Source organism: Chelmon rostratus, chromosome 1 (assembly GCF_017976325.1).
Source record: "Chelmon rostratus isolate fCheRos1 chromosome 1, fCheRos1.pri, whole genome shotgun sequence".
In the NCBI taxonomy this organism is placed as follows: Eukaryota; Metazoa; Chordata; class Actinopteri; order Chaetodontiformes; family Chaetodontidae; genus Chelmon; species Chelmon rostratus.
The window spans coordinates 22448618-22474616 of record NC_055658.1 but is presented as its reverse complement, the minus strand read 5'-3'; the positions used below and the strand labels follow the sequence as shown (position 1 = coordinate 22474616).

The following is a 25999-nucleotide window of genomic DNA, read 5'->3' as shown; positions in this document are numbered from 1 at the left end:
GTAATGGCACGTGAAGTTGCACTGAAGTGACTTAAATGTGTGTTCTAAATTAGACACAAGAATGTAATGAAAACTGCATATCCTTATTAAGAATGAGTGGTTCAAACCATTTAGCTCAACCACGTGCTCAGGAGGCCCACTATTCTCTCTCTGCCAGCACAGACCCTGGGACATCTCTCTGGCGGTGCACTTTTTCTATTGTAATGTGCTACAGTATCATGAATTGAGGCCTGCCTTGCCTTTTACAATGATATAATGCTCCTCCAAATTTAGACCTTGCCAAGTTGGTTTCTATGTCTGAGCTATTTAGTTGAACTGATTTAGTACATCTTGGCAAAATGTAACAGAATGCAGCTCTACTTGATATTCACTCAAAATTGGTACTTTAATAACTACCAGATGATGTAAAGCATATAAAAAATATTTGTGCTGATAATGCAATAATGTTAAAAAAGCAACACCCTTTATCTAACATCAGTCAGGTAATTGGATACAATATCAATCTAAAAGCAGCGCTGTATTACAATACCAGCAAGAGGAAAGGGGAGATCAGGTTTCACTACATCTTGCTCCATTTCGAGCAACATTCTATATTTGGTTACATTCTGATATGGCGATATCTTATCGAGCAGATTTTAAGCTGTGACAAGGTGTCCTAGAAACAACCTTCTGGTTAAATTGCCTGTGGACCACTGTGCCGTGTTTGCTAAATGTTAATTTATGTACCTCATGTTGTGTGTGTATGCATGTCTCTAAGATACTATTAATAGTACATGTGGTTCTGCTTGGTGGGGGAGAGAGAGATGTTGGGGGGAGGGGAAAGAAATCCCCGTAGCTATTGAGTTGTATACAGAATTGCGAGAAGACGGTTCCATGAATGCTAATAGAAGTCACTTGCCAGTTTCAGTGTCCCTCCTTTCCCCTCCCCTCCCTTTTGCTTTTCTAGTGGCCTTGCAGCAGCAGCCAGTAGTAGGATTATGATGCTTCTCATCTCTGCTCCTCCCCTCGGGGGCTCCATCGTTGCTATGGTTGGCCCGCCCTGGAGGAGGAGTAGGAGGATGGTTGGGGGGGTGGGCGGGGGCAGGGTGGAGGAGGCTTTACGACTCGAGGCAGAGCAAAGGGCGCTTCGCACTCAGATGACGCCTCCTGCTTCCCTGAACCTCCTTGAGAGATGGACCCTGGTACTGTTTAGTAACCAGTGTGTAGCAATGCAGAGGGTGAAGTAATTTAGGTCGTCATTCAGCAGTTATGTAAAATGTCAAAAGACTGTTCATCTCCAAATACATGGCTTTTTTTTTACTTCTATATTCTGATGACATTTACATGTAAGCTTCCAAAGGGTAGGTCAGCTTTGGGAGCCCATTCAGTTTCCTCTGTTACAATGAAACATTAAAATTGCTGCAGCTATCAGTTACAGTATATCTTCTATCTGTCAGTATCCTCCAGGAGACTGTGTGACAGTACCAGTACTAGTCTTTCATTATTGCATTGCTATGACAAGAGATAGGTGTAATCAATCAAATTAATACTTGATTCATTTGTGTTTGTATCAGGGAGATGTTTTATAAGTAATTTCTCTTAATGTTGGTGTAGCATTTAAGGGAATTAATGCATCCAAAAATTACTACTTTTTTATTCTAAAGATAAATGGCTGATACAAGGCATTCCAGTTGTTTCGTGTGCTAACTATGTCTTTTGTTTATTTGTTGTGTGCACCGTTGTCTTCACTTCATAGACACCCTCCTACACAGATCGTATAAAAACAGCATACAGCCTACAGCTACTACACCATGGGAGGAAGCATTAAAACAGCATTGAGCCCCAGTTCTGTGATAAGGTTTGACTGTCTCTGTCTTCCAGAACCAAAGATCAATGCCTCTGATCAGATCATCCTGTCAGCGGACAGCACAAGTAAACCAGTTACCCTGCAGTGTAACCTCACCACTGCTCAAACTCCCCACAAGGAAAGCTTCTGGATGAAGAATGGTCAGGAGATCGTCAATACGAGGACAGAGCAGAGGAACACATTATACAGGTGAGAAACAGCTTCCCCTCCATGAAGGAAGTAGGACATATTTTGGGAGAGAGGACGGTGCGGACAATGAGACCTCCCAGCAACGGAAAGTGAATGACAATTCATCTGCAATTGATCTAAATGCTTCATGTAAAATGAAAGTTTCTACGCAGGCAAAGAACAATGCTGAGGTAATCTTGACGAGCAGGAATAAAATATAGGTCAGACCACAGACCATAGTGTTGCACACATTTTCCATTCTACAATAAGTACTAAATGTGCATGTTTTGCCCATTTACCATCCACCGAGAGGGACAAAAACCCATAGATCGTACACGCAGCCATCTTCAAGCTTCAAGTTACAAAAGCAATCAATAAACAAGGCATTAAAATGAAGAAGTAGGTGTATCATTTGTAGCTTTTTTTTTTCTTTCAGCAATCAGCGATATACTGAAATAACTGCAAGTTGTGCAGACCTTGTGAAGAACACTGCTGAATCTGGCACCCTGTTTATTTCAAATACCTCCAGACCACCACAGGATGAGATCAATGCTCAGGAAACTCCTGGCTTTCTCACCCATTTGATTTTCAAAAAATGATGCCGTATTTCTGCCTTAATCCAAATATTGAACTATACCTATGCATCTAGCTAAAACAAAAACAAAACCATCATAGCCTAAAGTACCAACTAGTTGTTAGTCCCTGCTGTCACACAGTATAACCATTGGAGCACAAAGCTACTGTCGCCCCCGTAGACATACCACAGACTCTCCCTAGCCACAAGATAAGACCAATTGGTCACTTCCTTGTCACATTACATCAGTGATACTCTGAGGATTACAGCTAAAATGCCTGTGGTGTCCTTCCCTGCTGCTGTTCCGTAATATAACAACATAATGCCAACATTTTGTCTCCCACGGCCTTGTAGGCCCCTTAAGCTTTCACTGTTGTAGTCTAAACTAATTACTAGAGTTAATCTGAAATTAGTTGACTTTATTGACTTGACTACTTGCAGTGTAAATTAGTGGTAAATTAGTTATGGAATAAGTGTGTTTTGTGTTGTGTTGTAGAATCACTAAACCACGGGCCGATGATTCCGGGGAATACATGTGTGTTTACACATTTTACATGGCACCAAATGCAAATGCCACAATTGAAGTAAAAGGTAAGATCCCTCTGTGACCTATTAACAATGAACCTTTGTTACATGAATGACCCAAATATCACTACTACGTGTTCAAAAAAGTCTTGTCTTCCTCCATGGCGTATCAAATTCTGAAAAAGCCCTGGCATAAATTTGAGCTTTTACCAGGTTGTCTGTGGTTTTCTACTGAGACATGCAGAGATATAGGTGTCCTAGAAAAGTTAAGCACCCAAAGCTGCGCGAAGTCCTTGTTGACAAAGAGGTCTGAATTCGTCCAGTGCAGTGGTGATGACGGGGAAATCCGGAGGCTGTTGTCACTCTTGGCTTTTCACTGAGACAACACTCTAGCAAAATGGACAGGCACTGCACATGCTCACCAAAACACGCAAACACAAAGCCGTCTTGAAGGCATCCATAACAGCACCTATACGCAGTCAAAAACAATTAAAATGATGATTTAAGGTTTGTAAATGACTTGTATATCTCGTAGAACTAATAACGGTTTAAGTAGAGAAAGTAAAGGAGAGCAGTATTTGTAATAAAAGAACTACTGTGTTGGTTTCATTCAAGCTGACAGCGAAGCCATCAACTTGAATAAGGAATCTTCTCTGAGAAAGGGCAAGTGAAACCCTGTTCAAGAGAAGCTTGCCTGTGTGTAGTGCTTAAGCCAATTTGCTGTGGCATGGCTATGGTGCATACTGAGCATGCCCTGCCTCGTACTCCACGGCTGTCTTAAAGCGCTGCCTGGTTGCGTAACATGGGTGATGACCGTGTGTGTTCTGCTTTCACTGGATTGTGAGATGATGGGACTCATCGCCATTCAAACTGAAGTGTCTTAGGCATCACTGGACTGCAGGCCTGTGACTGTTGAGGCTTGCTATCTGTCCCCTGGAGAAAGAGTCAGTCTTTTAACTAAACTGATGATGCATGATTTTGTCCTTTAAAGAGGCCTACGTTCTGTGGCTAAAAAATGTCGAAATAACTGAGTATTTTGATGTTAAGAGTAGGTACAATTGCTGGATCTAAACAAAACATTTTCTTCAGTTCTTAAATGCTCTTGTGATTTTCTAGAGGTGTTTGAGATCTTTTGTGACCCAGGTAGCAAGCCCACTGTTATGCTAGTCAGCTTTGCACTGCGCTACTGGCAGCAGTTCACTGAGATCCCTCGCCTACAGTGTCCTTGGCACACTCATCCTTGCAGGACTCGGCTCAGAGGCAACAGATGGAGGGTTCTGTGATGTTGTAGGATTAAGGCTCTGAATCCGGTCCCAGCCATCTCTGTGGCAGGAGTGGAGTTTATTGTCTGTGATACTAAGCTTACCACAGATACATATTTGGTGCCTCATATTTCCCAAATTTTAGTAAATGTGCAGCACATTCGCTTCTGAGAACGTGCACACTGCTAATTTCACATTTTCTTCAATTAAAAAAAAGGATTGTCCATGTCTATATAATTTTACACAAATTCTTAAAATCAAAACATGTCGCTACTTACTGTAAACAAATTGTAAAAAGCAAATAATGAAGGATCTGATATAACGGCTCTTCAACGTCTCATGTCATCTTAATCAGCTTTTTTCTATTCTTTCTGACAGCTTTGACCTTGCTCCTCCTCACACGTCCCCCTCACATCCATGTGTCACTTTACCTCTGTCTAGCACACACAGATTAATAATCACAGTAATCGTATGAAATGGAGGTTTCTGCTTGTATTGGCGCTGCTCTGGGGGCTATCTGTGCTGTCAGTCACTGACATAATACAGTCAGGATAAGGCACAAACGAGCTTGGCCACTCCCCTGCTCAGGGAGCACGTGTGCACCATAATTAGAGCCGGGTGATGTCACCAAAGAGCTGAGACCCCTCCTGCTCCATTATCCATGCGCAGCTGAAAAATGCTCACTCCAGGCCTCTCCCTTATCCTGCTTAATTGCATGGAAGGAATTATTGTAATTTTGAGGATTAGTGGAAAAGCAGGAGCAGTTATCTTCCTGATGTTGTGCAGTTACATGGAGACTTCACCTTTGGGAAAGACTCTTCTATGGATCAGTTTGACTTGGCATCTGTTGGCAGTGCTTTATGACATGTGCCTGAATTTATTACATTCATCACCTTTGTGCTGCATTTTTATTATCAGCTTATTCATTAATCAGGGCCAATTCACACCGTTTTACTTTCGCTCAAAACCTCTTTTGTGGAACTCACTGTGGAATTGTTTTGAATGGGAACATCTGGCTCTCATATCACACTGATCTCCGTCTTCCATGACCTCATTATGGATTGTATTGAAATGCTTTTATCTCTTGCAGAGCGATATTCACCATTGCTGGGGTTTTGGTGGTAGGGTTGTACATGCTCACAAAATAACTGCACACCCTAAACAGTAATTTTATTGAGAGCAGCAGTCAGCCCTTACTCCTGGGCAAGCCTAGACTAGACTCAATGCAGTTTTACATCGACAGATCTTTCTGATACTGAATGTCATACTGGGTTATTTTGTCTGTATGTTCAGCTAAACAGGTATCTACCACCGAAAAACTACTAGTATATATTACTAGGAAGTTTCCACATTAATTTTTGACAACACACTTGTGTCAAAGCTGTAGTTTTTGAAAATTTTAAAAATAATTTGTGCTGCGTTAGTGTTAAAACCATATTAGTAGGTACAGTAGTAGCTACCCGTTTAAAATCAATACCTGTGTATCATGTTTTAGCTTTTTCATTTTAGACAGAATGATTAAAAAAAAAAAACCTATGAAATGTAGAAGAAAGGTAGGAAACATGATACAGCACATATTCAGTTACCTCTGTGTGTGGTACTGAATGAGGTCATGAAATGATCATACGCATGATGCCTATGATTTTTGAAAATATCTTTAAACAGCTTACTATGCTTCTTCTTGACTGCAATAGCTTTAAATTATGAACGTTTCAAAGGAAACTGAGCTGCTTCAGTGAATCAACCCTGCTGTAGAGACTTAATTACGCTCCTCTCTCTGACGCAGACATCTGAATTACACATATTATTACCATAGCCAGAACAGCCAATCATGCTTTCCTTATTCATGCCATCTGGTAGGAGTTAAAAGGTTCCTTTGGATGCCTTACCTCTGCCAACACAGCTAATGATCAACTTTATTTATTTATTTTACCTTTCCAGCAAAACCTGATATCACTGGCCACAAGCGGAGTGAAAATAAAAACGAGGGAGAAAATGCAATGCTTTATTGCAAGTCTGTTGGCTACCCGCACCCCACCTGGACATGGCGTAAACTGGACGGAACATCCTACACGGTACATGTACATACTCTGTTCTGTATATACAGTATACCAATATATGGCAATAAAAACTGAGGGACAGAAACATGTATATATGTATAGGTACAATGCAACAAAGGGCATGCTATATATGTACTCCAAATGAAGTATTTTTCACTTATTTTCAATGTAATTAACTTTGAGAGATGGTCATTGTGTTCAAGGACATTGACAACTCCACCGGACGCTTCTTCATCACTAACAGAGACAACTACACAGAGCTCAACATACTAAACCTGGATATAAACACCGACCCTGGAAAATACGAATGCAATGCCACTAACGTGATTGGAAACACAGCTGAGACCACTATACTACGGGTGCGCAGCCACCTTGCACCGCTTTGGCCTTTCCTGGGTGTGCTAGCAGAAATTATAATCCTAGTAGTCATCATCGTTGTGTACGAGAAACGCAAGACGCCAGATGACATTATTGATGGTAAGAAAACTTTTTCTCTGTTACGAGCAGTTGGCACGAATAAATAATAAACTATGGAAGTAGATAGTACATTATCTATGTTCAAAGTACAACAATAAAATTCAAAACCCTTCAGACACTGAGGGTTTTTTGTCTGGTGTTAGATCTTATCCGCTTCCTGTACATACTGCCCTGAAACTGAGACCAAGAGGTACAGTTTTAGTGATGGTAAATCAGTAAAGGTTTGCTTTGAACTGTCAGATAAGAAATTTCAGTAAGTACAGAAATGACAAAGTAACTTCCTTTTCCAAAAGGACAATGGCTTTAAAGTCAAAAGTCATCAGCAGAGAAGCATACCAGAGCCTGAGAAATGGAGATGTTTACAGATGCAAGTAAAGTATTGAACCACCTCTCAGAGCAGATCTGTAGTGGCCAACTTGACTATCAAAGGACTTGCCTCTCAACGGGTGTGGAGAAAGAAGGAAGGAAGGACATTGTCATGTAGTATAAGATGCATGCAAATATGACCTTTATACATGCACATTAGGTGAACAACACAGGGCCCACAGCTAACCTTTCCAAGAGCTAGCTATTTGTGTGCTGTGCTAATGGCAGTGGTGACAGCACACTTCTTTCCCATGTTGACAGCAGAATAAGTGTTCACAAACATGTGGGGTTATCAGCCTGTAGCAATAAAACGTATCAGTTCGACTATATAACTTAATTGGTTACTATTTTTTCCCTTCCCCCTTCTTTCCTAATGGCAACATAATCTTAATGGGTGGTAAGTGAGAGATCCTGCATGGTTTCAGAGATTTTTTTTTCTTTCTGTCAGTTTGTATGTTTTTACGAGCCTACAGTCCATCCACAAACATGATGATCTTTGCTGAGATATTAACACAGTAAATGAAGTTTTTTTTTTTTTTTTTTTTTTTTTTTGAAGTTAAATGAAAACCATTCATTTCCATTAGGTTGAACCCATAATATTTCCACAGGTGATAGTCAAATGTATAGATGAATTAAATTGCGTATATCTCTGAAGAGCCATAATCATTAGTCATATTAAAAACCCAATCAGGATTTTTCAGGAGTAAACTATTTTTTTCTTTTTTTTTTTTCTCCACTGATCCCAATTAAAAATGCATGCCTGTACCAGCATGTTAGCAGTCCTAATGTCACAGCCTAGCCTAATCACGTGCATGAAAGAAGCAAAAAACAGTTAGAGCCCAAACCAGATCAAACCTGCAGGCTTGGGAGTGGTAGATACATTTGTCTACTTTGACTAAGTTACGTAGCTAAATCATTTTACATATTCAAATCCAAACCAGCAGCACGCATTGATTCAGTTTCACAATCATTATTGGCCCCTGCCACACTTGAAAATAATATATATAATATATAAAAAAGTGACAAATAAAAAGAAAAATAGAAAAATGGGTAGAGACATGAAAAAAGTCACTGGAACTTTGCACAAACTATAATACTAAAAGTACTAAAAGTGATTATGATTAAGAATACTCGATGTTCACTCATGTGTGCATAGCTTTAACATCTCATGGCACTGTGGAGCAAATAGGTTACTGCGCCGCCTGCATTGGTCAGGATATTCCTATGAACAAAATAAGACATTGTTTGGTGCACTCAGCATTGGTACAACAGTGGTACAATAAACAAAACCACCACCAATCAAATGTAGACAAAGAAACGCAATTGTAAACAGGAATGAAGAAACACAGGAATAAAGAAATATGCAACAGGGATATAATATTCATTTCTTTCCTCATGCATTTGTTGATTTTGTCAAAATACTTTAACCAATTTGTGTGAACAATTATTTCAACTTAGCTTAGCTTTGTCTATTATTCCCTGCATTAGATCAGCTTTTCCGTTTAGCAAAAGAAATGACCCATGTATACGGAGGAAGAATGTGACAAGATCTAAATGTCTCAAAAGCCCAAAGGCATTTCCAGTCAGCAAAGGTTCTGTCTGACCCCCGTTCATGTGGCTTTCTCCTCTTTGCATTTTGGAATACACATGAACACAAAACCACAACAGTCACCCCGCTAATATGAATCAGTCCAAGTGGGCAACAGTTGTACGCCACACAGTATTACAGACTAAACAAATAGATAGATATACTTTATTTAGCCCAAGCTGGGAAATTGCAGTGCAGCAGCAGCACTACACACAGCGAAATAAGTGAAATTGTGAAATAAGACTATAAAGAACAAACTATAAATAATAAAATATCAAAATAGCGAGCAGTAAAAAATTATATACATAATAATAAAATAGCAAAATAGCAAACAGTAGTAATGAAAAGTATTGCACAAAAAAGAATATCTCCAGCAAATGGCAGTGTGTAAAAAATAAAGTGTACCGGGACTGTAAGCATACACACAGTAGCGCTTCAGGGTACATCCTGCTTTTCATTTGCTCAAACAAAATAAGATTTATTCAGTCAAATGTGTAAGGAATATTTAGTTGATAAAGCTGTTTTAGACTTCAGTGTCTTAGGATGTTCATCAGATTTCATGCTGTTTTCTTCCTCTTAACTGAGCGTTTACACTTAAACCACACTTTAGGCAATCGCACAGCGACAGACTAAAAATGTTTTAATCATTTAATGCTGTCCCAAATAGTGTATATTGATGCTCCACTATCCACTTATTAACCCGACAAGTGCTAAAGATGTCAGTTTACAATAGTTTAAAATATTTTATAATTACTAAGCATTATTTAAGGCAGAATTTATTTCTTTAACAATCTAATAAGACACAATGGTTGTAAAATGGTTGTAAATCTCCTCGGAGATTAATAAAGTATCTATCTATCTATCTAAACAGAATATATAAACATCTGTTATCTCTACGTATCTATACTAAATAATGGAGTATATAATAAAATTTTGAATTATTCAAATTATGTTAGTTGATCAAATAATGTTGTTCGTGGCCTGTTAAAATAATTACGTGACAATTAGAAAAATACAGAAATACGGACACCTTACTAGAATACTTGCTTAAAATACGTGCACACACATACTCACACATACACACAAACCGTACAGCTCAAGTAAGCTCTGTGCTTGTCCTCTAGTTTGGTTTCATCTACCGGAAAAATGAAGCGATTAAGGTGGATTATATTTGCCATGTTTATGCCATTCAAATCAGGAATGAGGACTCCCTGCTCATGATGCACAGCCTTTCTAAAATCTCCTTTTAGCATTCCGTATTCCCGGAGGTTTTGGCCCCTGTCTGTGTGCATTATGAATTCTGGTCTCTTGATGGCTTAGCTGTGTCTGAACACTTTTATACTTCACAGGCAAGGGCTCTGAGGCAGAGGCTGACATTGCTATCCTATGTTTCAAAACCAGTTGCTAAAATTACAGATTTTGCTGTGTGATGATTTGCTAAATAACAACTCACTTATTGCAATGAGATGAATTTTAAGCTAAAAAAATTGCATGCACATCCTGTATTTTTTTATGTTACATAAAAAGCTAACTATAGCCAATGCAGTCAGACTTGACGTGCTACAATGATTATTATCAACTATCAATCTCACACAGTAAAAATCTGTTATTTGTTCCGTGCTTGCAAAGCCATTATAGTAAACATAGCTTTTGTGGTGTACACGAGGTGTGAAAACGGTGGGATATGCCGACAGATGTTCCTCCTCCAAGTGATCACAGAATCATGTTTTTTGTCTAACATTATAACTGTCATAATCTGCTCCATATTAATGCCATGGAATGCTGCTAATGCTGCTTATCTCCGACTTATAGCTGCATGGAATATATCTCACTGTGACTGGTTACTTACCTGTTGACACATTTTCATCTGTATGCCAAACACCAACCACCATGTCAACCTCAAGGTTGTGGGTTCTTGAACTAACTTGTCACTCAGTCCAACAATATCCACTGTTATGTGTTTATTACTGTCACATTGCAATGTATGTTGTTCATTACACTGCTGTATGGCAAGAAAGAAATACATTATTATTATATGTTGGTCCCACTGAGAAAACTATTATTTAAAAATGTGTATTTTTATTGTCCTTAAGTGAATGGAATAGAGAGTGAATTACTAGAGAGATATTAACCACTCTGTACTGCAGGGGATTGATATGACCTCTAAATGTTGAGAGATAGCTTTGTAGAGATTTATGTTTTTATGCCAAGTCAGTCACGATATCACACTCATGTACAAGGCTCTTTCAGAATTACTATTAAACTGCTGAGTGTAATTAAAAGATGGCTTTAAGTGAGCCATCTGTAACCCTCCTACACATATGCTCAGTCTGAAATGAACAGGAACCCCATGAGATTCAGATGGCATGTGAGGTGAAGTTTACAATCCTTGGCGTGAAAGATGTGCTAGATTAGGAGACCATACCAATTTTTCCAACATTTCAGCCCTTCTACTATAAAAATGTCACGGCTGACTATTTTCCACAAACACACAGTTGTTTTTACTGAATGGGGCTTTACTGTGTTCCAATGAGCCTTTAGCAGCCTTCACTGTCCAAAAACCTTTGTTAATGTAAGATACTAAATTCACACTCCTGTGTTTGCTCACTGTTTTCTCTCTGAGTCTGTTTATCAGACACAAAGCTGTTGTGATGTCAGAGCTTCCCACCAGTGCACGACTCACACCAGTAATCAAAGCAATCTGTGCTTTCAGCTGCATCATCACACAATACTAATGTTCACAGAAGGATCTGGTAACCTATCTTATAGGTAAACCAATGGCTGCCCAGGGAAAACAATTGAAAATTGTGAAAACTGTGAGCAAAGTCAAGCACTTGCAGTAAATGTGCTGAAACATGCAACACAGGAATTTGCCTTATATCTTTCATATATCTCATCTTTGACGTCTGTGTTCTTTTTTGTTCTCTTCCCATGCCAAAGATGATGAACCAGTTGGACCAATGTAAGTATAGAAATATTCATATTGCTACACATATAATTCATACAGAAATATTGGGTACTGTGATTTGAATTGCAATTACCTTTAGGTCAGTAAATCATAACTGTTTTTTTCCTAGGAAAACAAATTCAACAAACAACCACAAGGACAAAAACATTCGCCAGAGGAATACAAAATAAGCAATTTACTCAAGTAAGACACTGTTGTAGGGGATGGGGGCTAAATATAGAACTCACTGTGAGGATTATCCATAGTCACGCCTTCTCTTGATTTTCTCTTCACAGATGAGATGGCTAAACTGCATTTTTTGACTACATGAAGCTGTCAGAGGTGGATAGAGCTCCAGGCAGTTTTGAAAAAAGCATATCTTGTCTCATTTTATGAGAAACAATATCAGCATAACACTGGCAACAAAAAGAACATAATGGCTGTCTTAAGCATGCCTTATTCAGTCTTACATGGAGATTTCAGGATGATGAATAATGACTAAAACCACCACAAAGGTGTACACATTTTTAATGTGCTGTTGGTGTCTCCTTTATTAATTTTATCATATCCTCAAATGAGGTGATCCCTTTTGTATTACATATCATGTACAATGCATGCAAGGTAATTACGCAATAGGATACTCAGAATAGACATTTTCTGTTGTTATCCCTCGGTGTGGCTTTTTTTGCATCTAAAATGACCTATGTTTTTTATGGAGTCATCCTTAAAATTATATATATAAATATATATATAATTAGTTTTATTCTTAAAAATTTGTACAGCATATCATGTTCATTTAACTGTTTGATTTTGTGACCAGAAGTCCACTTTTAACAGAACTTTTATTGTGAAGCAAGGGCTTCAAGGAGACTGGCAGTATTTAAATTTAAATGAGAGTGATCACAGAAAATGACTACTGTGTGTTTAACTATCTAAACAAAATGATATGTGTATTATTTTATTTTCTTTCCAGAGTAACTTAGGTGTCTTGTATATGTTGAAGTATGAGTGTTCAAATGATAGGAAATCTGTAAAAAAAAAATATTTTTTTTATATTTCCCAATTTCATTTATTATTATTTTTATTTTTTATTTCTCTCTTTAACTGTATAGCATGGCTATAATCCTATGCAATATGTATTCTTAAATAGATATATGGAGGGCAGTTTGTTTTACTCAGTGAAGCTTTAATATTGTGGGATCACTTGGAAGCTGGCATAGCAAAATTCACTGCTGTAGCTGCATGACTCATGTTTCAATACAATGTATCCATGTGTGTTGCGGTGGAAATGGACCTGCATTATGGTGGGAACAGAGGGACCAGAGTATATAGCCACGATAAAACATATGAGTGAGACCAATATTTTTTTTCTGAATAAAAAGTTTGAAAATGAATCCAGATTTATTTTGCTTTTGCAAGTTCTTCATCTAATTACCTAAATTCAGTATAATCAAAGCATCCTCTTCAGACCATTTACCATAACAACTAATGTGTAGCAATATTTCAAACGATATCGGCAGTACAGCAAGAAACACTCCACCACCAAGTACTGCCTACACAAGCTGTATAAGAAAAAAAAACAGTGCACTGACTTGACCTTTCTGCCTTCAGCTGTTGTTGAGATTGTTCACTCTTGAAGCAATTTCCCAAGCTCCCCCTCTACCTTCTCCACAAATGCAGGAAAGCTGGGATCCAGCAGACAAATACGCAGGATCGGCTCCAAGTCACCTTGTGCCAAAGAACCATGGCGATAGACTTGAGGCAGAGTCACAGCAGTCTCTCCCATGAAGTGCTGTGGAAGGTCCAACAGATACTTTTTTTAATTTAATCTAAAAAGAAGGAGCAGTTATTTTAGTAGCCTATGTTCATGGTCATAATTTAAAGAAGTTAATTAACTGAGCACCCTGCGCCCCATGAAACACAGTGAAAACACTGTGCTTCTTCATTTAATTTAACACAAAATTACAATGAATATGTTGCACAGTGGATGTTCAGTTTTGTTGGTTGTTACTTTTAAGTATGCTACCTGGGTGAGACGCTTGATGGACAATGATCCTTGGACAACCTCAGGCTCAACTCTTACAGCATTTCCCTGCCAAGCAAAACATAGTTTTACACAAAAGAAGAAAAAAGATTTAACAAACACCGCATGGCAACACAGGGTTAAGAGGCCAATCAATGGATTCATTACTAATTGAACGATATCCACCCCTCAAAGCCCTTTCATCTCCACTGTGAACTCCTTCAGTGTGTCTGTTCGCTAAAGGTCACATTCAAGCCCATGGCAGAGTCCATTCCTTTCTCAGTCCGTAAATGTTGTAAGCCAGATGGCTGGATCTATGTTTTACTCAGAATCCAATTTCTAATTAACCACATGCTCTGAGTGTCTTCAAAGTGTTTGAGAGTAAATAAAAGGTCACCACTGAAAGGAGGCAGAATTGAATGATAGAGCTTCTCGTTCCTACAGTGTGTCATTCGTAGAGTGTGAATTTCAACTGGTGAAATGCTTTGAAAATGGGATGTTTTATTGTTGTTGTTGGTTTTTAGCTTCAGGACAACAATGTTTGTTTTCACAATCAACAACTTGACTGTTAAAGGCAATATTAAGAAGTCGTTCCTTCAGTTGCTTAAAGGGTATGCCACTTTGATGGTTGTATTTATAAATTAATTTTATTATTGTTGTACTTTCCTGTCTGTACCTGTGTGTTTGGAGTAGGACCTACTGTTTTCTACACCGTATGTTGTATTGTGATTGGCTAATGACTCCTGTGCAGTATATACTGAAGGTCCACCTATTGTAGCCATAGTGTCACCTCTAAGAGCAAGACACTATTGTAAATAGCACCATCTAGTGAGTATAATATGGCCACTGCTCATGAAGCCAACGACAGCAATGTGACAATACTGTTGATAAAGCAATGATTAATGACTCTGACACCTTCAATTATGGAAATTTACATTGCGTTAATATACTTTTTTTAATTTACAAAATACAGTGCAATAAATGGTGACACAGAAGATCAGTGTCTCATTTCTACCAAACAAAGACTATGCCAGGAAGAAAAAAGCAGTTGTGCTTGATACTATACAGCCACAAAACAGACTCTCAGCTTCAAGTTACCACTCACTGGCCTAGTTTGGGGGTTTCTACGGGCAACATATTTTAAATGTACAAACATCTGATCTGTGTGTTGTGATGATAATAAAGACATTTTATTTACTAAATTGTAAAGTGGCCAACCTGTATCACTGGTGCAGAGACCTCAGCAGGGGACTGATGAGGGGGCCGCGGGACGTCGTCCTGAGTGGTGACAGGCATGTACTCCATCAGTTTTTCCACAGCACTTGAACACTCCTTTATAGCCTCTGCTCTGCAACTTCCATCAAACTGCATCCTTATCATGCGGCCCATTCCCTGCAGAGATACACAAATACACTGAATCTGTAACTGTCAATCTAAACTGTGCCAGAGAAAACAAACTGTGGTTTGTATGTTGCTTTTGTGAAATCAGCACCTCATTAAGCTAAAATAAGGGTTTGGAACACAAGCAGACTGTTAAATTTAATGTTCAGGCAACTCATGTCTGAACAATGCATTTAACAGCATATAATAATAATTTCAGTATGAGGGGGCCGTTCATCACAGCACCTGAATAAACAGTATTAAAAAAATCAAATCTATTCACAGTTTTCCCTTTTAATTTTAAAAATATATAATGATCTTCTTCTTGCAAGGGAATGAAGGTATTAGGACAGACCATGAGAAAATACAACCCATTGTGGGATTGAAATGCATCTCATGACTCACTTTCGCAGTAAATCGAAACATCAGGTTATCAGATTTCTGGTGTGCTTTGACAGTATCAGTGCCACAGAGCAAAGGGATTGTATCCTGAGAAAAGACAAGAGGATAAATATCTTTATTAGGCAGGACAGCCTACATAGCCATCCATAGACTACATAACCATTTTTGGCAAAGAATATAAAAATCATCAATCAATAAAATCATCTATGCCAAGTAAAACCAATTTGATTTCCACTCATTTACTTAAAAATTACTCAATGAAATGAATGAACAACATAGAGTATTATACGTTTATCATGCTGAGTGAAAAAAAAGAGTTACCTAAAACCGCCTGCAGGGGTCTCTGTTTACTCAGTAACCTTTGTTTTGAGGCTTACAATAAGCTTTGTGACATGCTAAATCAAACACAATAGCTTAATATTGTGATCAGCCTATTTTATTAAATGTGCTTTACATAGAAATTTGGTTTGACTTAACAATATAGGCATACCAACAGGGTTTTCCTTGGAACAACACCACTGTACCAGGAAGTGGGTGCTCTGCAGGACTGTTGCACTGTCATTCCACATCCAATGTTGATTATACACATTTTTGATACTAACAGAACCGTCATGCTTAGTAATTTAATAACAATCTTGGAAATAGAGTGACTGCAATTAGGTGAATAAGCATTTAAGTGACTATATAGTTAAGACAGACACATGATTTTTGTGGATATACTTTTTCTCTCAGATGCTTTGTTACATACCGATTAAAGAAACAACCTGGATATTATTTTTTTTTTATTAATGACCAAATGCTTGCAATTAATTAAAGGAAAACCTGAATAAATGTGTGTATATATTGAACAAAAGCAGCTATTTCCATACAGGGGACTCACTTAATGGTTTGGTGAGTATGAAAATTATGTGAATCATATTCTATGGCCTTCACAGCCACCAGCTCCCAACCCAGTTAAACACAGAGGAGATATGCGACAGTGCTCTCTACCATTATCATCAAAACACCAAATGAGGGAATATTTTATGGAACAATTGTGTTTAATACATCCATTGGTGTTAGAAAAACTTCTATCTAAGCCAAGAGAAACACTTATGGCTTTTTTTTTCTTTAAACTGTCACCATGTTTTGCATGTTCAGAATGAGTCCATGCTAAGTACATATGCATTTACTGAGGACTGAGTTTACATTTTTGGGTGATGCCTGTTAAATCAGGAGTATTCACATTTCAGGGAGAGCACATAAGGTCCTCCATAATACCTTGATTCTCTATGATACAGCAAATTCCAGTTTTGTTCAAAAACAATTCCAAAAACTTTGCTTCAGACCTTATCATGTAGCCTATAGGCTTAAGCTCTCTGTTTTGAAAGTTCCTGAGCATTCACTGCACCAATCTATAATAGACCAGTCTATCATCCTCAGTGAAAGCTCTCTGCAGTCTGACCTGAATATCTGTCTGGCTCGGCACCCTGGCACAGCAAGATAGCCGTGTCACCTGCCAGAACTCCATTAATGAGACACTGAGTAGTCCCTCAAATTTCTGTTGTCTGCAGGGCAGGAAGTTAACTTTTTTGTCTACGGGCCACAATAACTGGTAACAGCCCCAAATTCATGTTCTACTTTTCACTATTCTGCGTGCTTAACAGGACTTCAGCTGTGTAACAGACCTATAGGAAACACAACTGCTGAAAATGTTGGTTAAACACACAGGTGACTTTAGTAAATACTTGCCCAGATTGTCCACAACTGGCCGACTTATGTTATGAAGATGTACATGTCACTCTGCTTTGCCAAGGGTGGCAACAAACAGATCAACAACAAATGTCAAGTCCAGGTTCTATGAGGCTAAACAGAAATTGAATCAAGTTATTTAACTGAATCATGTAAATTCATGCCCAAGATGACTACCACAGAAAATATTTCCTGTCAAAATTCAAACCAAGCCTAAATAGAGTTTAAGCTTTATGTGAGCCTGAACCTTAAATGTTTCCCAATAATGTTCTTTAACTGATTTTGAACCTGTGCTCAAAAGGTTCTGAGGAACAATTGGCTTGACCCACCCGAAACAATCCAATCAAATCCCATCGGATTTCAGCAGAAATGTCAAGCTCTTCAGCAGAATATTTCATCGAAACCTTTTATCTGGAAAGCAGATTTCTGTAAGAGATTTACATCGCAGAAAATCTGCTGAGAGAATGGTGGTCTTTTCTTTAGCAATTTTATGAAACTGAAATTGAAAAGTACTCGTATGGTCTTTAAATTAAAATGTAGATTATTGTTCATTTCTGAATATTTACAGAGAATCATTGGTAAAAACAAATCTTAAAAATAAACACAAAAGCTACAATGTACTGTTACATGACACATGTACACGCTTTGAACAAAGTGGCAAAGCAATCATGTCCCATCCAGGAATGTCATTTTGGAGACTACTGACAATTAATAGATTTCACATTCAATGTTCCCTCCATATGGGGGAGGACAACCAATAACAACAACTGTGGCGTACTAGACATTGGCAGTGTTAGAGCATGACAACTGCAGCTGCAGCCTCAAATGATTTCAAGCAATTCCCCTATAGCCACAACTTATTTTTTTCACTTACTCACTGCAACACCTATGCAACACAGCGTTTCTTGTGCTGGCATCTGCTACAGTCTAGAGTCGAAATGTCAAGGTCTTATGAGCTAGAAGTCTGTATGTGAATACCAAACTGGAGTGATGTACAGCACAGAACTACTCCACCAATTTTAAACTGAGGATTTCTCTGTATTCATGAGACTAAAGTCTATCTCAAAGGAGACTATATTTTCCTTTTGTCAACATTTGAACAACCTTTGCTTGTGATATTTTGAACCTCAAGCTTTGCATATTTCAATCTATAATTACTAATCCTTCAGAATACATATCTTATGGAAACCCATAATAGAAGTCTTTTTTGCATGTTTGCCTCTTTTCTCCCTGAAGGGTAGTCACAATTCAAACAGTTCATTTGAAAGACAGTGGATTGGGAGCACTGGAATCAGCAATGACATGAATCAAACGAAGAAAGCCATAAAGAAACAAGTTACCTTCTCACCACCAACAAACACACCCATTAGGCTGGATCTAAACATACAGAGTACCCGGATCAGGAAAATAAGACTTAAAGGTCAGGTGTTGTATGTGTATCATATGGGACAGTGCATGGAAAAGAAAACAACAGAAAACAAAAGCAGTCAATATAGCCACACAGTCTTCTTACCAAGCTTTCTTGTCCTTGCAATACCAGCAAGTATCCAGATTCCACAATAGTGAGGATGATTTCTGGTTTATTGCCTTTTGCATCAAATACCTGGTGAAGAGAATATTAGACAGTACACAGTTAGAGTAAGTAATTAATTTTCCTGATCAACTCATGACGGAAATATGTATCTATACATTTTAGAGGATGTTTGGTGGCACTGTGTACTTGATGTCATTTTCTTAAAATGGTTCTATGTGTTATTAAAACAGTTGCACTGCCCAATGTAAATCATTAGTGATGCTCACAAATTGCCTTGAACTATATATCACACCCTGCAATGCGGTAGAGTCCCATAGATGGAGAGTAACTGCAGCTTAATTAATCATTTGGAATTTATGCCCATTACTGTAGTTCTATTCTCAGTATTGTCACACAGTATACTTTATAATGGAGGTAGATTTTGGTTTCACAGATATCCATCTCTGTCTTCACACTAAACATACAGCTCCAGCTTGCCATCTAGAGTCTGATGCAGTTATTGAAAGACAAACCCACAATTCTTGAAGCAACACTTGTTTAATTTGTTACGCCATAGCATCCCCAAATCTCTATCTTCCCAGCTCACGACTGATATTTTCAAACTCAACCCAGATAGAAGGCAAGTTGAAAATGAATAGCACGCGAGGAAAAAATGACAACTATAAAAATCAGGACACCTGATTATGTGAGACATTAGCAGGCAGATAATAGTTGTCCAACTATTGTTCTGTCTATGTAACAAACTACAATTCATGAGTCACTTAGGCTGTGGTTATAGATTTAGACAGTAGTTCTTTATTGTGACATATACTTGTTTGTTTGTGTACAAATTGAGTTGGAACATGTGAAACTTTGCTTGTTTGTTTGGCCAAGAGGACATACAATATGCAATTAAAACAAACTGTTAGTTATTAGGAAGGAATGATCAAATAGCCTAAAATATCAGAAATAACGATCAAATGACCATCACAAGCAGAGTGATGACTTGAATTTGCTCACTTCGCCTGATCAACAGCCAAAAGACCCAACACTATCTCATTCACAACAGGCATTTTTCATCAGAGACATTTTGACATGTCACAGCCGGATAAGCACAGGTGGAAATAATAAAACGAACGAATTCCATTTAGCCACTTGGGGTTTTCGACATCCTGGTTTTGAGCAAGTTGGCTTACTGTCATGGCTTACTAGGACACTTGAACAGAACAGAGCCACCACTAAATGTTACTAGAAACACCTGTGCTTTTCCTACTATGACAAGTGAAAACTTCTGCTGTAATAAAAACCTAATCAGCGAATTCATCAAGCAATTAATGATTTCAGCACTGATATGGGACTGTATTTGTGATATTGGACTATGCTAGGTACTAAAAATCCACAATATTTCTTTTACATTAACATAACCAGTTACCATAATCACACATGTAAATTACAATGAAATATTTATATACAGTATATATACACACATACACATGTTATCCTAAAAACTGACCATTTTCTGCTCTGTGGAAACCAACTGAAATTAACATTTTACCCACTACATATTTTCTATTACCACTCTTTCTGGAATATAAACATTTACAATTTTAAGAACGGTACTGTCTAATTGATACACGATATACATCGTTAGCTTTCCTTAAACTCCGTACAGAAGTTAGTTCCCTCACTTCGATGCCCGAGGATACCCAAAGCACATGTAGATCAACATCTTGCATTCATTTTCTTTCAGGTCTAATGTATGACTGAAAGTTATATACTGCATGTTGAATTTTTTTGGCCGCTACTGATGCTTCGACAAATTTCTACTAATGAATACGTTACAAGGAGCATATTTAGTTGAGCCTTAGAGGATTATTGAAGTACTTCAAACAGCGGCCACTGTCGAAAACAAAATCGAAAACTCGGCTACATCACCGGGTGTTACAACTCATGATACCTGACAGGCAGAACCTCAGGTGGGTATCCTAGCTAGCAAGGTAAGTTAACGCTAGCTCCCAAACAAAACTTTATTAAAAATATATGAAGTGAGGTTTAATGCATGGTTATGTACACAATAATGATATGCTGAGCCCATAAGTCACACCTGCAATGACGGTAGCTTTTACCTGCCACGATATAGTTAATTGGAACGAAGGGCAGCTAACGTCAGATTACCCGCCGCTAACGTTAGCTTAATCGGAAAAGTAGCAAATCATAGCTAGCTAGCATAATGCAGTTTAGTTAGTTTAAAGCAAACGGCGGTTACCTTCCAAGACTCTCCCCTGGATTCTCTAGAGCCCGTAACGAAACGCCCGTAGTGTTTTAACTTCCATGCCTGACTGGTGGCCATTTCAGATGAAGTTGACTTTCTTTGACGATACTTTTCCGGGAGACCAACACCGGGCGGGTTGATTTAACGCTACAGAATGAGTGACCGCAGCGTCGCACTCGGTATTTTCGTTCGTCACCTCGACTAACGCGTGATTTCACGGTGCTTTCTTCAGGTCCTCAGGCTCGTTTCGTGCTGCATCTGCAAATGCTAGAGACTCATGTTCAGGACTGCTGGCACCATCACCCATCGGAGCAGCAGGTCCAGACTGTGGAGTAATGTTAGGGATAAGACTCAAAGTCAATAAAGTTATGATAAAACACTCTGCTTATGTTTCCACCTGAACAAATCAACTAAACAGCACTACATTGGCAGGTATGGCTACGATAAATGTAATTTAGCCTACAGCCCACCTCACCAGTCGTGGTAGAAGTATATATTCTATGGAGGCTCTTTCTTCATACATTTATTTTAAACAGCAGTATTAGGAGTTACACAGAAGTTAGTAGGAGTTACTGGAAAAACAAATGTGAACAATTATAACACAACTCCAAATAACAAGTTCAAAAAGCAGGGATTGATGAGTGTCACCTACATGTTGTTTTATTTTTGCTGTTTTAGGAAGCTTTTTGACTTTGATTGTTGTTGTTTTCATTGTTCTTGTTTTAAATGGAAAGGAAAACTAGCCACCACTTGGAGGAAAAAAACGAAAGAAAAAATAGTTGGTGGCACCCAGTGCAGACATGATGAAACTGGGCAATTTGACGAAAGTGCACCATTCTATGCGTGCCTCTGCCTCCGTTGTGGTGCCATATAGCCGCAGCAAGTGCTTTTGCCCCACAACTCCTCCAGCAATAAAATGAGCATCAGTGCATTAATACTTATCATCACAATCGACTTATGTTGACGCAGACTATGCATGCTTTTCTTTGCTGAGCAAAGATCAGCAAATATATTGCAATTTTGTACAAGGAAGTGGACCTATGCATGAAAATACTGCTGATTTACTGAGATACATTATAAAGAGGCTGGGGTCTGGTTGGTACTGCAAGAATATCAGTGCAAAGAATGCTGGAAGACATATTGTATGGATAATACAGAAAGTAGCCCTATCACTTTAGATATAGCAGTACTTTTATGTGAGACAGAATGCATGTTTAAATACACCAGACAGTACATATTATGTAGCCTACATACTCTTAAATGTCTTTTTTACATATTATGGTCCTTCTTAACATGTTTGATAGTTTGAGACTTGTATCCAATGTTATTGGATATCCTGGCTAAGTTCCATGTAGGTGTACCAGCTCCAGGTCTCCGGTATTGTGAATGTTAGCTCACTGCCATGGCTCACTTCAACACATCCCTAAACTGGGATTATGCTTCTGTGGGCTGCACATGGATCAACATGAACGGGGGCTGCACAGATACATTCACTTGGCTGTCTTTTATAGTTTAATGTAGTATGTTTGTTTTTATTTTTGTCTGTTCTGCCCCTGCGTCCCAACAGGAATTGAATGATCTGATCACCTTGCTTCACACACAGGTCCATACAGGGTTATATTCCAACTGCTCTGTTCCTGCTTCACTGCTTTGTTCAAAACAAGCAACCGGCAGCCATCATTGTTTAGTTTTACGAACTGAAGGGAGGACCCTTTGAGTTGTTAGGTTTTGTCCCAGATGTGCAAATAAACTTATAACATGAACAGGCAATCTTGATATGGATCCCTTAGATATGTAACACATCTATTTTTTAATTCTAGTTTATTTATTTTCTTGTGACCAACAGATTTACTGAGTGTCACATTTTACGATTAAAAGATAAAGTTGTCGGTGCTGTCAGGTGGATAAATTATGTAAAGGTGCCACTGTTCATGCAAAAGTAGAGTGAAACTTAAACTCAAAAATGTCTGCCATGTCTGACTCAATGCAGTTTGTCACTCAACATCCAGTCTGATCTCCCCACTGTGTTTTTTCCTCCCAGATCCAGCAGCTATCTTGGCTAACAAGAGGGACATGGTGCAGCGCAGGTAGGACTTATGACAGAAGATGGAAGAAAGGGCATGACAAGCAAAACAGCCTGAATAAATTACATATGTGAACACACATACTGAACAACTCTTAAAAGCATTGTCCCTGAACTTGGTCACAATCGTATGATCTGAGAAATTGTATTTAATATACAGAGGTCAGGCATTTTTCAGAATCGGGATGAATGTGATGAAGTGTGTGTTGATGTTCTTTAGGTTTAATTTCAGCTCTATGTTCAGTGTGAGGAGGGAAACATTGATGGTGTTTCTGACATGATGTCTGACTGTGACCAAATGTATGTTTTTCTTGGAGTAATACTACAGATTCTACTCATGAACTGTTTCTTTTTGTGACGTGTGTGTTTAACATGGTAGTGATGACCTAAAAGGAGCGTGTGCAACACAGAACCTACATGTTTTTGTTAACTCCTGTAACGACACTGGGACCAATACAACAGCTGAAATCTCTCAAATATTGTGACTTGTTTTGAAATCAAAAAATTATGATTATTGGATTAAACATTTTATCAAATGATTCACATTCTATTTCAAATGATTCATTTTTTTAACACCAAGTGTTTGTCAGCATTCAGCTTCGACACTTTGACAATGCATTACCTGACTAATAGTAGATTTTTGAGGCAGACACGGATATAATATCTGAAATCAGCTGAAAGCATTCAGTAACTATATGAAGCCCTGTGACTGACTGGTATACCTGCCTCTCGCCCAGTGTCAGCTGGGATTGGCTCCAGGCACCAGCAGCGTCTAAGCGGGTATAGCTAAGTGGTGGATGGAGATATATCTTTGGCATTTCTGCACTTCAATTTCTTGTTGCTTCAATATATCTGTAATCACCTATTCTGGCCAATATTTTGGTCAGACTGTAATTGACCTTTCTGCCACTATTTAAGGCAGGCTCTGTGCTCTTACCTTGGCACTTGAACAAACCACCTCAAATGCTTTGCTGTGCTTTTAAACATCTTGAAGCTGTGTTTTGCACCCCCTCAGTACTTTTTTGTCTTTTGTTTACCTCTCTCCCTTGAAATTGCAACTAGCTAATAAGTGGGTTCATTAATAGAACTCTGGAAAGGGGATTGAGGCTATCGTTCAATTTGATTCATTCAATTTTGAATGGGGAGCCAAAGAGAAATTATTCAAATCAAGTGCAGTAAAAAAAAACTCCTCTGAGATCATTGACAAAATAAGCCATGATTGATAATAATGTGAACATTTTTGGTTTGTGTGGGAACTTATATAAGGCTATAAAGTTTATGAGTTTTTCCTCATATTGAAATGAACAGAAAGTAAAGGATCTACATACAATGAAACTGCCATGTATCTACTTTGCTAAGGGACAGTTTCATTGTATACACAAATTGTGTTTTTTTTTCATATAATATAGAATTTTAAGGTGTCCCTTTCACTCATATTTTCAAGTTGAAACAGCTAATTAGATTTTGCAGTGTGGGCATTGTGAATGAATGACATAGAGGCTCAGAATCCAGGGTACCTGTCACTTAAAAAGGTACTTCCTTTTTCACAGACATGCAGTAAATGATTAATTATGTGGAGGGAGATGATGGGGACATTCCTGGAACCTACACATTATTGCTGTTGATGTTACAGAATTGTGTACATTGAGCCATATGATTAGAAGTGGCACAGGAAAGACAAACAATTGCAGGAAGAGGAAGAGTCAGGTCATGCGTTTTAATTGTGTTATTCTCATGACACTATGCTATTTGGTTATCAGCATAGGAAAAAAACTATTTCAAAATATATTTATCCACTCTAACAGTCCGGTTAATGTGTTGAGGCACCACAAAGATATGTTGTACTATAAATCCATAATTAAATAAATAAAGCCCAATAATATGAAATTACAATTTGACAGATAAGTCGCATTATTACAATTCTCGCCTGTTTGATAAAAACACCTTTTGCCAAATTATAGACAAGCCTATTGACAAACCTCAACTGTATTTGTGTGCGCAAATTACGCAGTGGATCAGGCTGATAATAGGGATGGCAAACGGGCGGTTCTTCCAAGTGGTGCCCACTGTAAGGCTGAACAATGGGTTTGTATCGCCTACCTGTAGCCTTAACTTAAGAGAGCAGGAGAGCGTTTTAAGAATGGGAAGAGCATTCCCCTTTAAACAAGGTGGGCTGAGCTTATTTGCAGTTCTCGCTCCTATGGCAACCCAATAGATCAGCATCATGAATATTCACAATTCGCCAAAACGCACCATGACTATGGATCAGTGATGTCAGCGGTCCCTGGAATGCTCTACTGTATTTTTGCATGATTGTGTCGCGTTATTTGATGGCAGCTGGCAAGACATCTGGCGAAAAGCGCATCCTGCGTCGTGCATGACCTTTCCCTCGTCTCCATATCACGGTCCGTCGGCACGTCCCTCACATGTCACGCTAAGGTGACTTTCAAGCAGTTTTTTCCACTTTTGCGCACAATGTCGGAACGGCACAAAGATGCACATCGGGGACGCAATGGCCAAGCGGACCGCCCAGGCTGTGCGTGAGGACATATGCAAACTGTCAGGTAGTCTAATTATGAAAAAGACTGTCTCTCATCTGCTTCAGTAGAGCCACGGCGGTCCATGTCATGTGTAGCAGGCTTTCATGGATTCAGATTAGCTCCAGACTGATCGCTCTCACAAACAGATAGGGAGCGCGGGGCTGGTGGCAGTAGTCGTTAGCTCTCATACAGCCTAACAATCTGGATTTATTGAATTCTCTTCACTGTGTCTCAATGTCATA

At 38.6% G+C, this 25999-nt stretch overlaps 2 protein-coding genes across 3 annotated transcripts in view; one reads left to right on the top strand and one right to left on the bottom strand.

Moving 5' to 3' along the window:
• Positions 1-14963, top strand: part of nptnb (neuroplastin b) — a 30524-nt gene extending 15561 nt beyond the window's left edge. For both annotated transcript variants that reach the window (XM_041938158.1, XM_041938166.1), the window contains 7 exons: positions 1861-2035; positions 3085-3179; positions 6317-6450; positions 6639-6912; positions 11807-11828; positions 11944-12017; positions 12110-14963. In XM_041938158.1, the coding sequence (XP_041794092.1) occupies positions 1861-2035; positions 3085-3179; positions 6317-6450; positions 6639-6912; positions 11807-11828; positions 11944-12004 (761 nt within the window). In that variant the 3' untranslated portion in view covers positions 12005-12017; positions 12110-14963. The remainder of the gene's footprint in view (positions 1-1860; positions 2036-3084; positions 3180-6316; positions 6451-6638; positions 6913-11806; positions 11829-11943; positions 12018-12109) is intronic.
• Positions 13441-21212, bottom strand: rec114 (REC114 meiotic recombination protein). Its single transcript, XM_041938180.1, has 6 exons — positions 21129-21212; positions 18863-18952; positions 15622-15705; positions 15055-15228; positions 13825-13905; positions 13441-13605 (listed from the first exon to the last, which is right to left on the bottom strand). The coding sequence occupies exons 1-6, from the start codon at positions 21210-21212 to the stop codon at positions 13441-13443; spliced, it is 678 nt and encodes a 225-aa protein (XP_041794114.1).
• Positions 21213-25999: the final 4787 nt, after the last annotated feature.